Source organism: Macrobrachium rosenbergii, chromosome 40, assembly GCF_040412425.1.
Source record: "Macrobrachium rosenbergii isolate ZJJX-2024 chromosome 40, ASM4041242v1, whole genome shotgun sequence".
In the NCBI taxonomy this organism is placed as follows: domain Eukaryota; kingdom Metazoa; phylum Arthropoda; class Malacostraca; order Decapoda; family Palaemonidae; genus Macrobrachium; species Macrobrachium rosenbergii.
In genome coordinates, this window is record NC_089780.1 from 1835227 (window position 1) to 1849919 (window position 14693).

The window sequence follows — 14693 nt, forward strand, 5'->3', positions numbered from 1 at the left end:
CCGAAGAGAAGTCCTCAACTCCTACTGCCCTGTCTAAAAAACTGAGAACTTCCAAGACCTTAAACAAATACTTGATAAGGTGGTCCAATTCCGAGGTCGAGAACAAAATCTTAGCTGAATTAAACGCCTACCTTCTGTAGGAGTCAATCAACCCAGAGAAGTCTTCCTGGGAGGAGGCAGAGGCTCCTAGGGATGATCCTCCTCATTGTATGAGATAGGTATCCTCTCTGCGACGATCTAGATGGCGGACAACTAAAAGCGGCTCTTCCCTGCTCTCTCTTGCTCAAGAGCCAGCTTTCCACTTCACAGAGAGCTTTCTTAGCTGAAGAGGATAGCAACATTTTAGGCAGCCTCGAAGAAATCGTCTGGTTGTACATTTTAGTACGTCAAAGCTGGAGAAGCTGGAGCTGCAGGGCAAAGTAGTCTGGAAAAGTCGCCACTAGAAACCTGAGTAAGGAGGCATATGCTGAAGGAGGGGTAACAGGATCCATATCTTCCTCCTCAGAGGAAGAAATGGGTGACAGTTCCGCAATAAGCTGAGGGGCCGAAGACGCTTTCTTAATTGGGCCCAGGATATTATCCAACTGGCGCTGGGTCAACTGAAATGAAGGATTCATTACTGAGGGAGCCCGTTGCGCTGCAAAAGACAAAGAGAGAGACGTGACTGGGAGTGAAGCTGCAACTGCAGGAGCAGAGTAGGCAGCACAGAAGACACCAGTGCTGCAGAAGGTTTGGAAGAAGTTGGGCGCTGCAGAAGGTTCGGAAGAAACTGGGCGCTGCAGAAGGTTCGAAAGAAATTGGGCGCTGCAGGAGGTTCGGAAGAAATCGGGCACTCAGAAGTGGAAATGGACTTGGTTGCCAAGAGACTTACAGCAAATGGCAGACAAGCGCCAGTGGGCGCTCAGGAGACAATGGTGGCACAGAAAATAACAGGCACTCGGAAAGAACCACACAACAAGGAGTAGCACGTTCAACAGGTAAAGGAAGTTCTGGCGCCACTGGGCACATTGGCGCCAAAGATTTCTTCCCAGAAGCCAAAGAAGATCCAGGTGAAGCTGACTGTTCAGGAGCACAGGAATAGGAGCTGGGCGCATGGGCGCTGGTGAGAGCTCCAACATCACTATTTGCCCAGGCAAATCCTCCGAAACTACGGATGGGCACTTAGAAGACATGGTCCTAGAAGCAGAAGAGCACTTACAAACAGTAGCATGCTTAGGAGAAGGAAACTGTCCCACTAACTCCAGATGATCCTGGGAGAAACGTTCCGGACTGTCCCAAAAGCTACAGGATGGCAGTCGCTCTGGAGAAGTTTCTTTAATGTTCTTAACTGGAACTGACGGAGGCTGAGATACACCAGGGGCGCACCTCTTCAGAGGGCGAGATTCACCTTGAAAATGCCATTGGCGCCTAAGACTAGAATCACCGCTGGAAACACTAGAAAGACGATCCACTTCCATACAGACACCTTTCCAGCAGCACTCCGTTGTAACCTGGGACACGGCAACAGGTCTGATGGAGGGGGCGACTGCCTGTGGGCAGACCCCACCGACCTCTTTTGGGCTGCCAGTCCTCCCAGGTTTAGGGGAGTTTGCCGGGGATCTTGGCCTAGGAGAATTGGCGGGACAGACAGCCACCTCCTCCACTAACACTTCACCATCACTCTTCACGTTCACTTTGTCCAGCAAGACTTTAATAGAGGCACCAATTTTCTCCATTGTATTAACTAATAACCCAAACTTAAGGTTAATTCTAGATTCAAGCTGCTAATGTGGTTGGGATCGGGAGTAAGGGAGCCAGGGTGTGGAGTGGTTGGTACGGACTGAGAAGAGGGATCGGGTGGAACAATAGACAAGGAATCAGAATTATCATCAATAACAGATTTAGCCGACACCTGACTAGCTACAGTCTTCTTACTACTAGCTGTAGCCGCTGCTTTCCTCTTTCATCCCTGTCTTATTTGGTAAAATGACTACTAAAAGTCTTCCACATTTTACCATCCCATGAAACATTCCCCATAAGTCAATTCAGGAGAACATATTTGACCCCTGCAAGATGTACAAAGAGTATGAGGGTCATAGCAGGCTTTAGTCAGTCGCATATTGCAGCCTTCACTGCAATACCTAAAACTTTGAGAACCCGAATCGGACATTGTTGACAAGTCATGAATCAAAAATTTCAAAATCGTCAATATCCAAAAAGCAAAAGTCAATATCGGTAATACTGGTCTTTCGAGAAAATCTGACAATCTAATTGTGCTGAAAAGGCTACCATAAAGAGAATAATTCACCAATGATTCCAAAGATCAAATGAGAAGAGAAAATTCCAAAAAACTGATGCTGCCAATCACTGTATCCACAGCCATCAGCCGGCAGAAACATACTGAGCTCGTTTGCTGAGCTGGTTCCTCTCTTACCCCGAAAGTGGGCAGGGTCACTCGCCTAGCCAAAACAAAAGTAGTGCTACTGTGAATTTCAAAAATCTAGCTGCTGGTTAATAGGAACTAATAGCTATGTAATTACTTGGTAAGTAGCTTCTATAAAAATAACAAATTCTGTCAATCAGAAAGGCCTAGATACAGACAAGATTTTTACTATAAATGGTAAAAAAAAAAATTATTGAGGAATAGTAAGTTTGAAGCTTTATAAGTTATATTTTTAAATACTGTAAAGGCTTCCAAAGTTGTATACAACACAAATTCTATCACAACTGTGTCAAAAACAAAAGAAAAAACTGCTTACTTGCAAACTTGAGATGCCTGAGCCAAAGAGACAGGGTCTAGATAAGAAAAAATGATAAGGGCCAGACCAGGAGGTAACCACCCAACAGGATCTTCACAATTAGGTGGACATCCAAGATGCAGTCTTCCCCCAATGGCTATAGAGAGCAAGTGCAGCTGACTAGGTCCTATATGTTCCTGAAAGATGACAAAGATGACATTATTATATGGAATTTAGTGTAAGCCAAGCACTGAGGCACTTTAGGCCATGCAGGGCATAAGACAATGAAAAGAGGAAGTAGGAGGATTTGGACAGCAAGATAGTGATCAAGAAAATAAAGGGGATGAAGTACAAAGATCTTCACCAAGATTTAAAATACTAAGAAGCAATAGTTAGAGAGGTTGGACGGCAAGATTAAAAAGGAAGTTGGAATGGAGGTAGAGCAAAAGGCTTTAAAAAGTTGGTGCTACTATGGGCTTAAGGGACGCTGCAAACACACTGGTAATGCCCACAGTTACACTACATGACGACCACTGACAGCACTACCCTCCTTCAGGGATGACAAATATTAAAATTATAAATAGGAAGGGTGGGATGTACTGATGTAATATTCTCTTAAAAAGGATGTCTATTATATACCTGGGTAAGAAATTCTTGCCTTACTGCATTTGTTCCCTGTCATATGATTTTCACCTATTTAATGGACAAGTCAGTCAACCATATTTTACATCCTACAGACTGGTACTTTGCTGCCTTATTTTTTATCCTTTCACCTACAAGAAAAATGACACATTCCTTACCAAAAGTTCTGATAAAACAAGATTTTTCTGCTCATCTGTGAAGCTGTTGAACCACTGACGCATGAGAGTAAACTGTTGCTTGAACTCGGAAGGAGAAGGAGGAGAGACGGAAGGGCTCATTGTGCAATCTCTTCCCATTCCTCCTAATCCACGCCATCCACCCATAATATGAGGCTTGTAGCGATGAGGAAGGCTATAAGACTTACGCGGTAATTCATTCCAACAACCCATGGCACTGTGAATTACAAATATTCTATAGTAAGAATCATGAAGGTACTACAGTATAAATTATGAATGTACTATACATAAACATATGGCCATAAGAATAATGAACATTTTGTACATCACTTATCCCAAATGCTAAAGACCTGCAGCCAAAAGTGGACAACTAAGCTGCAGCAATGCAATCAACTTCCTTCTTTCCTCACTTTATTTCAAGGATTTTGTTTGCCAAAAATATAACATACCACAAAAGTGAATAGTGAAGTTTAGGGGGGGGTACATAGTTGATGTGTGTTCTGTACAGCTATAGTTTATGTAATAGCTAACTTTGTGGTGTCTATTCAATAACTGCAAATTTAGGACAACTTGGAATGAAAATACGTCTGGCAAAAAACTTTGAAACTATGAACATCAAGATAAGCAGCAAGAAATTACTGATATATGGTATTTAGAATCTTCACCTGAAATTTTACCTTACAAATAATTATTTTGGCAATGTTCTATCTAAAAATGAAGGCTCCAATAATGCTATTAAGATTTCTTTCAATAAAAAATGTCTTCATGGTACCATATCAATGACCACACATCAGAGAATTTCCTATTTTGAGCAAAAAAGACTACAGCTAGAACCTGCTGCAGACTAGTGCACAATAAGCTATTAGTATTCTGATGAAATGTTTACACCATGAAACTTTCTCCTATGGTTCAATGCATACCTGGCCTTATAGAGTAGTGCTTGAGGAATGAGGTATCATAGTAGGCAATTATTTTATGGTATTGTATTTTCATGAGTTTACATTACTCAAAGGGGTGTTGTACTTTCTTATCTTACTGTTTTTATAATAGTTTATAACTAAACTCAGAATCTGGTCGATGTACTGCTGTTTACGCATATGTTTCCAATATATTTGTCAACTTTAAAGTAATGCTTACAACTGAAAGATGCCCAAGTCCAATCCCATCTTAGTTTATCAGTCTCAATGACATATTTTCTTTCCACGTTAGTTATAATTTTTTAAAAAGAAGAACTTGTTCATGCTCAATTTGAAATAGTTGGTGCTATGAGCATCTTTTTAGCTTAATACTGATAATGCACAATCCTCATGTAAATCATTGGTCCAAATTGCAATACGTCAAATTCTATCATGGATACAGATAAATTTAGAATAAAATGTTTATGTAAACTACAGTAATTATGAAATAAAACACTTAACACTCATGTCAAAAAGCATCATAATGCCAAAAGTCACATAGCAAAAGATCCCACATAAGAAACTCACCCAGCATGGTTTCTGTTGATTGCAGTTTCTTTATTGAGATTTCTATCATATGTGCCATTGATAATGGCTTCATTGACAGTCTCAGGAACAAATGAAGCAAGGGAAAGATCAGAAACGGACAGGCTTCGAGAATGGCTCCCACTTCTTGCCAGGTGGTGACTGCTGAAACACAATATGAGAAGTTGATAACTGAACTTTGTGTAAAACAGAAATAAAAATACATTTTTAATATTTTTGATGGTTTTGATATATAAACCCTTATTTCACACAGGATACACTGACATAATGGTTCTGTGCTAGCCAAGTCAAGTCACTGATAAAAAAAAAAAAAAAAAAAAAAAGTCTTGAGTCAACTTTACAATAAGGAACCCTCACTTAGCACTTAGAGTGCCCCTACCAACTGTCACATGGGTCACTAGCTGCCTCAGTAAGCAAATGCAACAGCAGGGAAAAGTGCCAATGGGAGAGATGAAAAGAATGGCACTCTTGGCAAAGTTATTTTAGAAAATGATATTTTCATAATAAAATTAAGTTTCATATATACTCACCAAGTAATAATTACATAGCTATAGTTTCTAACTCCCACAGCAGCCTTTATTTAATAAATTGCAGTAGCACTTTGTTAGTTTAGTGTAGGTGACAAGCCCACCTGCTCTGGAAACGACTTAGCAGAAAACCTCATTCTGTTTCTGCCGCGCACTTGAGTAACATTGCTTTTCTAGCCATCAGTCCTATCCTTCGCTGCAAAGCTTCCACTTAAGTAGAGGTGCCCCATGGCATTACCGCCATGCCACAACAGGTTAAGAAAAACACTAGCCAAAGGCAGTATTCACCTGCAGTAGCTCTCTTACCACGTAAGGAAAGGACAAGCATTGTTTCAATGCCAGCAAATTTTCCTATTTCAAAGTCATTACGATGCCTTGATGTTTTGGAATAGAATATATCCATGTATCCCACCCCCATTCAGTGTTGAATTCAGCTATATAATTACTTACTTGGTAAGTTACTTTATGAAAATGGTATTTTCATAATAAAATTAAGTTTCATATATACTGTACAGGTACTTCCAAGTAATTACAGAATCAGAGCCCACCCTCCTCCCCTCTCATCGACATAAGGCCACAGACAGAAAGCTATTAAAGCTTGAAGGCTAGTCAAATAAGCGATAATACTTCACCGAAATCCAGCCATACAACCGAAAATCAGATTACTAGCATTGAAACAATGCTTGTCCTTTCCTTACGTGGTAAGAGAGCTACTGCAGGTGAATACTGCCTTTGGCTAGTGCTTATCTTAACCTGTAGTGGCATGGCGGTAATGCCATGGGGCGCCTCTACTTAAGTGGAAGCTTTGCAGCGAAGGATAGGGCTGATGGCCAGCAAAGCATATATAAATGCTCTTGCCCTGGGTGCAGTGCCAATACAAAAAACAACCAGACAACACTGTCACCTACACTGAAAAGCACCTCAACCCATCCACTGAGACTGGTGGGTACTCCAGGTACACTGTACCCCCTGGCTCCATAAAATTCAGCACCTTACTTCAAGGCGAAGAGATAGGAGAAAAAGAGAGATTCTTATGCTTCTTTCCCGAATACCATGCGAGTCACTGGAAATGGCCCCGAGGTACTGCAATTTTCAAACACTGTCACAATTTCCTTTAAATACTGTAGTGAGACGCGAAGATTGGTTCGAACTTCCAGTAGGCCGACTGCAGAATGGAAGTGAGGGACATATTGTGCCTGAAAGCTAATAAAAAAGGTAGAGACTGCTCTGACGTCATGAGCTTTCACTTCATAAGTAGGCAACATGTCCTCCTGAACCAGAGAGTGCGTCTCACAAATCAAGTCTTTGACGAAGATGGACAATGCGTTCCTAGTCAGAGGGCGAGACGGGTTCTTGACAGAGCACCAGAGGTTACTGGATGGTCCTCTGATCTTCTTGGTCCTGCTTAAGTTATACTTTAAAGCCCTAGCAGGACAAAGAACTCTCTCTTCTTTCTCTGAGCCAAGGTATCAGTTAAGGTCTTAATGGAGAAAGAACGGAGTCAGGGCTTGGAAGGATCCTCGTTCTTGGCTTAAAATCCAAGGGTAAAGTAGAAAACAGCAACTCCTTGTGAAAAAACCTATCTTTATCGATGACTTAGATCTTGCTATGTTAGCAGTAGCCAAGGGTGCGAGGAAGAGAATCTTCCGAGTAAGGTTCCTCCGAGAAGAGGAACGAAGGAGTTCAAAAGAGGGACCTGTCAGCCACTTCCACACTACACCCAGGTTCCAGGAGACCGGATCTTCCTTTCTTTGCTAGATGTATCAAAGGACTTGATGAGGTCATTAAGATCTGGGATTGATGAAAGATTCAGGGCACATGTTCAAACACTGAGCTAAACACAGCTTGACACCCCTTAATGGTGAAGGATGAGAGATTCCTAGATCTCCTCGGAAAAAGATGGAAATCCGCAATTTGGGTCCCAGATGTCTCAGAAGAAGAGATGTTTGAGTCTGAGACATCAGCTTCAGAAAATTGCCCACTTAACCTAGAAGATGCAGCTAGGAAAACAAAGCCTGCATCTGGCAATGGCCTCTGCAGTGCGTCTTGAAAACCCTTATGCTCTGACAAGCTTCCGGACAGTCTGAAGCCTGTCAGGGCAAGAGCAGAAAACTCTTTGGTATCTCTTAAGGTGAGGTTGTCTGAGCAGACATGGTTTTTTCAGGGGAAGGAGTCTCGGAAAGTCAACATGCAACCATAGCAGGTCCAGGAACCATTCTTTCATGGGCCAGAACGGGGCTAGATCTGGGGCCAGAGAACAAGACAGAGGAAGGTGATGGTTCCTGGAGGTGGAAAACAGGTCTAAGGTCAGCCTGCCCCATAGTATCGCAGATTCCAATAGACCAGGGGATCCAAGGTGGGAAGGACCTACTTTTTGACAGCTGAGTTCGTCCGCCAGAATATTTAGTTTGCCCTGAATAAATTGAGTGGCTAGACTCACTCGATTTGATCTGTCCACAGCAGAAGGTCTCTTGCTGTCTGGCAGAGAGAAAATGAGTGAGTGCCGCCTCACTTTCATATGTACATCTGGGCTGTGGTATTGTCTGAATGGGTTACCACAGTCTTGTTGTGAACTAGGTTCGCGAAGCACTGAAGCCCTTAGTGAATTGCTTTCAGCTCTCTGATGTTGATGTGAAGGTTCTGTTCTTCTGGCGACCACGTCCCGGAAACTTCCCGGTTCCCCAAGAGGACTCCCCTACCTAGAACTAAGGAGTCTGAAGAGAAGTCTAGTTCGGGCTCAGAGGATGAAGGGCTTTCCTTTCGAAAGTCTATGTTTGGACTGCCACCACTGCCAGTCTGACTTGATCACTGGATTTATGGGAAAAGCGTAGGTGTCTGGCTGTGTTTCCCTTTCCCAGTTGGCCTTGAGGAAGAATGCAAAACTTCCTAAGAAGTTTGCCCAACTTGATGAACGTCTTGATGGACGACAGAGTCCTCAGTAGGCTCGTCCACCGATGGGAAGAGAAAGATGAAAGGGCTAGAAACCTGTGGACCGTCTGAAGGCGGCTGGCGATTCTCCTGGCAGACGGAAAAGCCTGAAAAGTCCGAGAACTGAGACTCATCCCCAAATAGAGGAACTCTGGCAACAGGGCCAACTGGGGCTTCTGAAGGTACATGATAATTCCCAGTTCCTGAGTGAGGAGATGTTCAAGTCATTCGTGCACTTTTCCCTCGAAGGGGGATCAAAGAGGCAAGTCGTCCAGATACAGACTGACGTTTATGCCTATTATATAAAGTCATTTTGTTACAGGAGTGAGGACTCCAGTGAACACTTGAGGTGCCGTAGAGAGGCCGAAGCAAAGAACCTGAAACTGGAAGATTTAGCTGGCGCTGGCGCTTGGCAGTGACGGGTGCTCTGGTGGCACCGGGCACTCAGGAGGTGAAGGTCGCTCCAAGAGGAGACAGGCATTTAGACATTGATGTGGGGCGCCTGAGAGTGTGTCCTAGAAGACGAACCTTAGATATTTCCATTTTTTATATGGGTTCATTGAATTTAAAAAAAAAAATCAAGAATCACGAAAAATATGCCTAGGCCAAGCAACTTCCTTGATCTTTGACACTGGTGTATGCTACACGTACTTATGTATCAATAAGCACATGCACATATAAGACATTAAGGTAGTAAGCTGTGTCTTGCTTGACCCTCACATCTGTAGTTAACCTGGGGTACTTTCAGCCACTCAGCATTTAAGAGGGAGGTGGAGTGGCTGGCCAGCAAGATGAACATTCAGAAAATAAGGGAAATGAAGTACAAAGATATAATGGTGGCACTGGGAGAAAACCCCCAGCTGCACTTAGAAGTAACAGTTACAGGTGTTGGACAGCAAGACTGAAGGAAAGAAGCTGGAATCAAGGTAAAACAAAAGGCTAAAAAGTGGATGCAGCTAGAGGCTGAAAGGATGCTACAAACACCCTTTCATAATGCCCCATGTTAAGTGCACTGATGACATAACCCGACCCCCTTTCAGGGGTTAACATGAGAAGAATAAGTCGGTTGCTGTTTTCTGATCTGCAACAAAACCACAGGAATACATAGCGTTCATTGGAATAAACAAGTAAAAAATGTGCTGAAGTTTCTTTGGCGCAATCGAGTTTTCTGTACAGTGTATGGTGATGTATGAAACTTTCAGCCACGGCCCATAAAACTCTTAGCCGTAGCCTATGAAACTCAGCCACGGTCCGGTAGTGGCCTCAGCTACAGGCCATGAAACTCTTAGCCATGACCCATGAAACTCAGCCACAGTCCGGTGGTGGCCTGTGTTGTTGGGACCTACTGTATAGCAGTGCCAGAAGTATGATTAACACTACCTTTAACTTTATAAATAGATAAAAACTACTGAGGCTAGAGGGCTGCAATTTGGTATGTTTGATGATTGGAGAGTGATGATCAATGCAGCCCTCTAGCCTTAGTAGTTTTTAAGATCTGAGGGAGGACAGAAAAAGTGCAGATAGAAAAAGGTGAAGATCGACAGACAATGCCATGTGAATAGCTTTCTTTTGCAGAAAACTAAAATGCCGGTAAAATGTTTCTCAAAATGTAAAACACAATAATATGCACTTAGGGGATGAAGTTAGCCTGGCAAAATAAAAAGTGAGGGAGTCTTGGAATAAGGATGGCAAAAGTATTCCATAAATCAGTGGGAAAGATACACATAATGATGTCTTCCCATATAATTCAAAGTTTCTGAGTGATACACGTCTAAAATGTCTCTGCCAAGATGCATGGTGTGTGCCTTTGATATGCTGTGGTGGCACTCATTTAAAATTTTAACATGCTTTGAGCCATGAAGCAGATACAAGTCTAAAATCTAAATTTAATGGCTCTTTTGTAGAAATAATTAATTCATAACAATGAAGATAGCACTTCAAATCAGTATTTTATGTCTTGGTGAAAATTAATTTAATGTTTGGACGCAAAAAAAAAAAAAAAGTATCAAAATGGCATAAAATTACTACCACCAACAATAAAGTAATGAGGTAATTACTGGATCAAATATAGTAAACGCCCCCGTATTCGCGGTCTCACTATTCGCAGATTTCTCTGTGGAACGTATCTACCCATTATTCGCGGAAAATTCGCCCATTCACGGTATTTTTCACAGAGAAATATTCACTAATTACTGTACTTTCATATTTTCCTGACTAAATGCACTTTTTGTGATAAAACTATTAAAATACTCAGGTATAAGCATTTTTAGAGGGTTTTTTTGTGTTTAAACTATCAAAATAGGCAGTTCTAAGTGTTTTTTAAAGGGGGTTTTAAGTATTTGCGGATTTTAGCTATTCGTGGGGGGGGGGTGCGGTACACATCCCCCGCGAATACAGGGGGTTTACTGTAATGGTAAATAGCTACAAAGCTGAAATTCATGCAAATTTCCAACCCTATGATCATTAGATCACCTACACCAGTTAACTTAAGTTAAATATGACTTACTTGAGGTCTGGTGAGAAGTCCATAGGCAGTATGGGAGGGTAACAACACCATCACTTGAGCACAGGCACTCGCTGGCAGGACCGTAATCTTTTTCTCCAGCAATCATCCATACCCATCACCAGCACCTGACAAAAACATTTATTACATACATAAACACTTAATGCAAAACACTTTGACAGGAAAGGCCTCCCTTTGTTGTTAACATGTTTTAGGAGAAAACAAAAATATAAATATCATGATTAATACCTTCCAAATACTGTATACTGGTAAAATAATCATAAGCTTCATTGTTGAAGTAGAAAGATTCCAGTCTCTGTCCTGAGAACACTTTGACTGAATTTACTCGAATCTGCTTCCTCAGCAATCTGTTTAGGATATTTAGCTCAGGTTTTTTCAACATGTGAGAATTATATTATCAAGTTAACAGAATACCTTACTGTAGATTGACTAATACCATACTACTTGCACTCATAACCAACAGTGAATTCAAAATCAGATAAGGTCGAACAATGGACCTTGCGGTGATTTTTTTTATAGGGTATATAAGGGGCAAGTGAATACAAGCTGGGTAGTTGGACATAAAAAATAAATGGCCACCTTGTGTACCTTGCATGTAAGAAGCGTTGACTGAAATCTTAACTGATATATTTTATACTCCAGAGGATGCAAAATTACTCTCCATAAATCTGGAGTGCAGTGATCCCTTCCAATGGTAACTACCTCCCCTTCAAAGAACAAACCTTGGCTAAAAAAGTCAGTTACTGGGATTAGGAATGGAAAAAGAGGAATTGTGTGCCTTTAAGTTGTGTAACTCCAAAACTCACTACAAGGAATAGGCTAGGCACTGCGCAATGCTGCAAGGGAGAAAGCATGTGGCCCTACCTAGTCTGGACCCTGTGTGAGGGGTTAGGTTGGTAAGAATTTCTGTTTTTCACTTTTAAGGTGCACAGAGTCAGGTTAGGCTCAAGATCAGGATCTGATGCCCTGGTTGGTTTAGGGGGCATTCCTATGTTGCTTCCATTTCTCCTTAATACAAAAAAATGATCCAAGGCTGGGTCTTAGCATTTTGGACTGCTATAAACTTGCAAGAGTATACAGCACTAGCCTACCTTTACCTACAATCAACCATTAGAGCTGCCCTTGGCTAGCCAAGTCTGGTTATAGTAGAAATCGTGTCAGATTTTAAAACAAGTTACATGTTATTGATTGATTATGAAATTTAAGTCTTGAAGACCTGGCATACCAATTTAAAACCTGAAGACTACTACTGCAGCCTAGTTCCCGTCCGTCGCCGAAAGGAATATTCACCACCTTTCATTTATTGTTTCAAATATGTTTGTCTCTATGTTTATGACATTTCCCATCATTTGTTTATGTTGTATGTTCATCCCCGAGGGGCTGGTATAAAAAACGGCGCCCATTTTGTACGTAAACTAGTAGTTACCAAACCGGCGGGGTGAGGTGGTAGTCTTTAGCTTTACCTCAATTGATCCTCATCTCGTCTGTTTACGTAATTGAAAAGTGGAAGGACCTGACGGAAAATAGCCAGAGATTAATCTGGAGCTACCTGGGCATGGCTACCAGGCCACTATCTGCCATGAACGGGACTCGCTCGCCCTCTGAGCTTTCACCTGGGCATGAACTTCCTACCAGCAATAAAAAATCAAAACCGAGCGAACCCAATCAAAGATCGACGCCTCGACCAACACTTATACCCATCCACTTACTACGAGAACTCGCAAAACAGGCAGAGGTGAACAAGTGTCATTGCACTCTTCCTCTTCTCACAGCAGCAGTTCAGAGAGAACATTTGTTTACTCGTGACGTCATCGTCATGGCCATCTGGTGGCAGCTGACAGGTAGATTTGGGTGCGTTCAGTCGGTCACGAAGGAGAGGAAATCTTCACTCAGTGTTAAATCGAACTGCACCGAGCGCTTGTTAACCTTAATTAGGTAATAATAGCCTGTCACATTCTGTGTGTGTGAGAGAGAGAGAGAGAGAGAGAGAGAGAGAGAGAGAGAGAGAGAGAGAGAGAGAGAGAGAGAGAGAGAGAGAGAGGTAATATTCGTCGTTATTTTTACGCACACGCCAGAAGGAGAATATGACGTACTTTCATATGGAATTCTATTGGCCAATATATGATTGAGAAACGCACGAGGCGACCATGGTATGTAGACACGAAAAGGTGTAAACTGATGCATGGAAAAGGAAAATATTATATTTCATCGTATTTAGTTTAATAAGCTACAGTACATAATAATAATAATAATAATAATAATAATAATAATAATAATAATAATAATAGCCTATTATGATTATATCATATTAAGGTGGATGAATGAATCAGTCTTAGTCAGACTAACTGCTCACATCATTTGGTTTCCACAGAGAGTTGTAGGACTTGTATTAAATATCTTATCAAAATAGTAAAAGTAATATCTCTTCTTGTCCTCCAGGTTTACATACCTACTTATACGCTATGTAAGCTTTGTAGATACATAATTTAGTTCAGTTCTTAATATGCTATTTAAAATAAACAGACATTGGGTACACTGCAAACATGACATTCATCAAAATTATATGAGAGTCTATGCTAAATGTACCAGCTAACCAAATAAACACGAATAATTTTTGAGATTAATATAGGCTATGACTTTACACAGTCCTAAATCAAAGTTCCTAAAGTATCCTAAAGTATATTTAAAACCATCAACTCCTTGAAGCACCGACCCAGGTCGTTTTGTGAAAAAAATATATTAGTAGCACTAACAGAGCTACAAAAGCTGTAATGGCCAATTTAATTCTGACATACTGTAACAAGTATTGAGACTTCGTAACTGATTAATGGGACTTTTGCAGGAAATACACTAAGCTTACTATTACCTTTCATTATCAAATGGTGTTGGAAAACCCAACAAATGACCCCTGACACTTTCTGCACAACTTTGCGTAAAACGAACTCAAATTTAAGGAAAAAGTCTTGAATGTTAGATATTAAAGTTTGAAAATTTACAGTTAATGCATAACAATGGCCATTGCAAACAAGAGTACGGTTTCTCTCTCTCTCCCCCCCCCATTCCTGAATACTTATGACAAAGCCAAAAGAAGATACAGTGCGTGTGCGGATGTCCCTCTCTCCTTATGAAGCTAAAGAACGCACACATATACCAGTTAACTCAAATATATAGACTACGCACTGTCATACACCAGGTATCTAATTCTGGAGTGTCTTTTTCTCGTCGAACACTGCAGAGGACTTATCAGTGTCGCTGACAGTATCTGGAAGCTTTTCAGCTCTCGTTTCCTGCAGAGCAACGAGAATTGTGGCTGCAAAAATCACAGTGGAAGCGCAAGTTACTTTCCCGATCTGCGCGGGAAAATGTACAGAATATTTAATCCTTTTAGCTAAAGCAAATGGATGGACAACGACTTTCATATTCCTGCCACTAATATTTCTGCTTCCACTACGTCTGTTATGGAATTATTAAAAATAATAATGATGGAATACATTATTACCGTCTTTGACTATCATTGCCAAACGAAGAACAGTAACTATTCCTAATAAAGCTGTTAAACAGCTTCTTATGAAGAACTCTGTTTCTGTGACGCTGTCCCTATAGTAGTAACGCCCTGAGCTCTGGCAAATGTTCTATCATTTATCTTATTAAGCCATTAAAACGAGTGAGAAGATTTC

At 41.3% G+C, this 14693-nt stretch overlaps 1 protein-coding gene across 2 annotated transcripts in view; it reads right to left on the reverse strand.

Annotated features, from left to right (window-relative positions):
* The window catches only part of LOC136826034 (F-box/WD repeat-containing protein 7-like), a 56823-nt gene extending 43976 nt beyond the window's left edge, over positions 1–12847 (reverse strand). Inside the window, exons 1-5 of one of the 2 annotated variants that reach the window (XM_067082905.1) lie at positions 12726–12847; positions 10999–11123; positions 5020–5178; positions 3518–3752; positions 2739–2914 (exon numbers count right to left, since the gene is read on the reverse strand). In XM_067082905.1, coding sequence (XP_066939006.1) covers positions 2739–2914; positions 3518–3752; positions 5020–5178; positions 10999–11021 — 593 coding nt within the window. In that variant the 5' untranslated portion in view covers positions 11022–11123; positions 12726–12847. Of the gene's footprint in view, positions 1–2738; positions 2915–3517; positions 3753–5019; positions 5182–10998; positions 11124–12725 lie in introns of both variants that reach the window. The other variant, XM_067082904.1, reaches the window with a different exon arrangement.
* Between the last annotated feature and the right edge of the window lie 1846 nt (positions 12848–14693).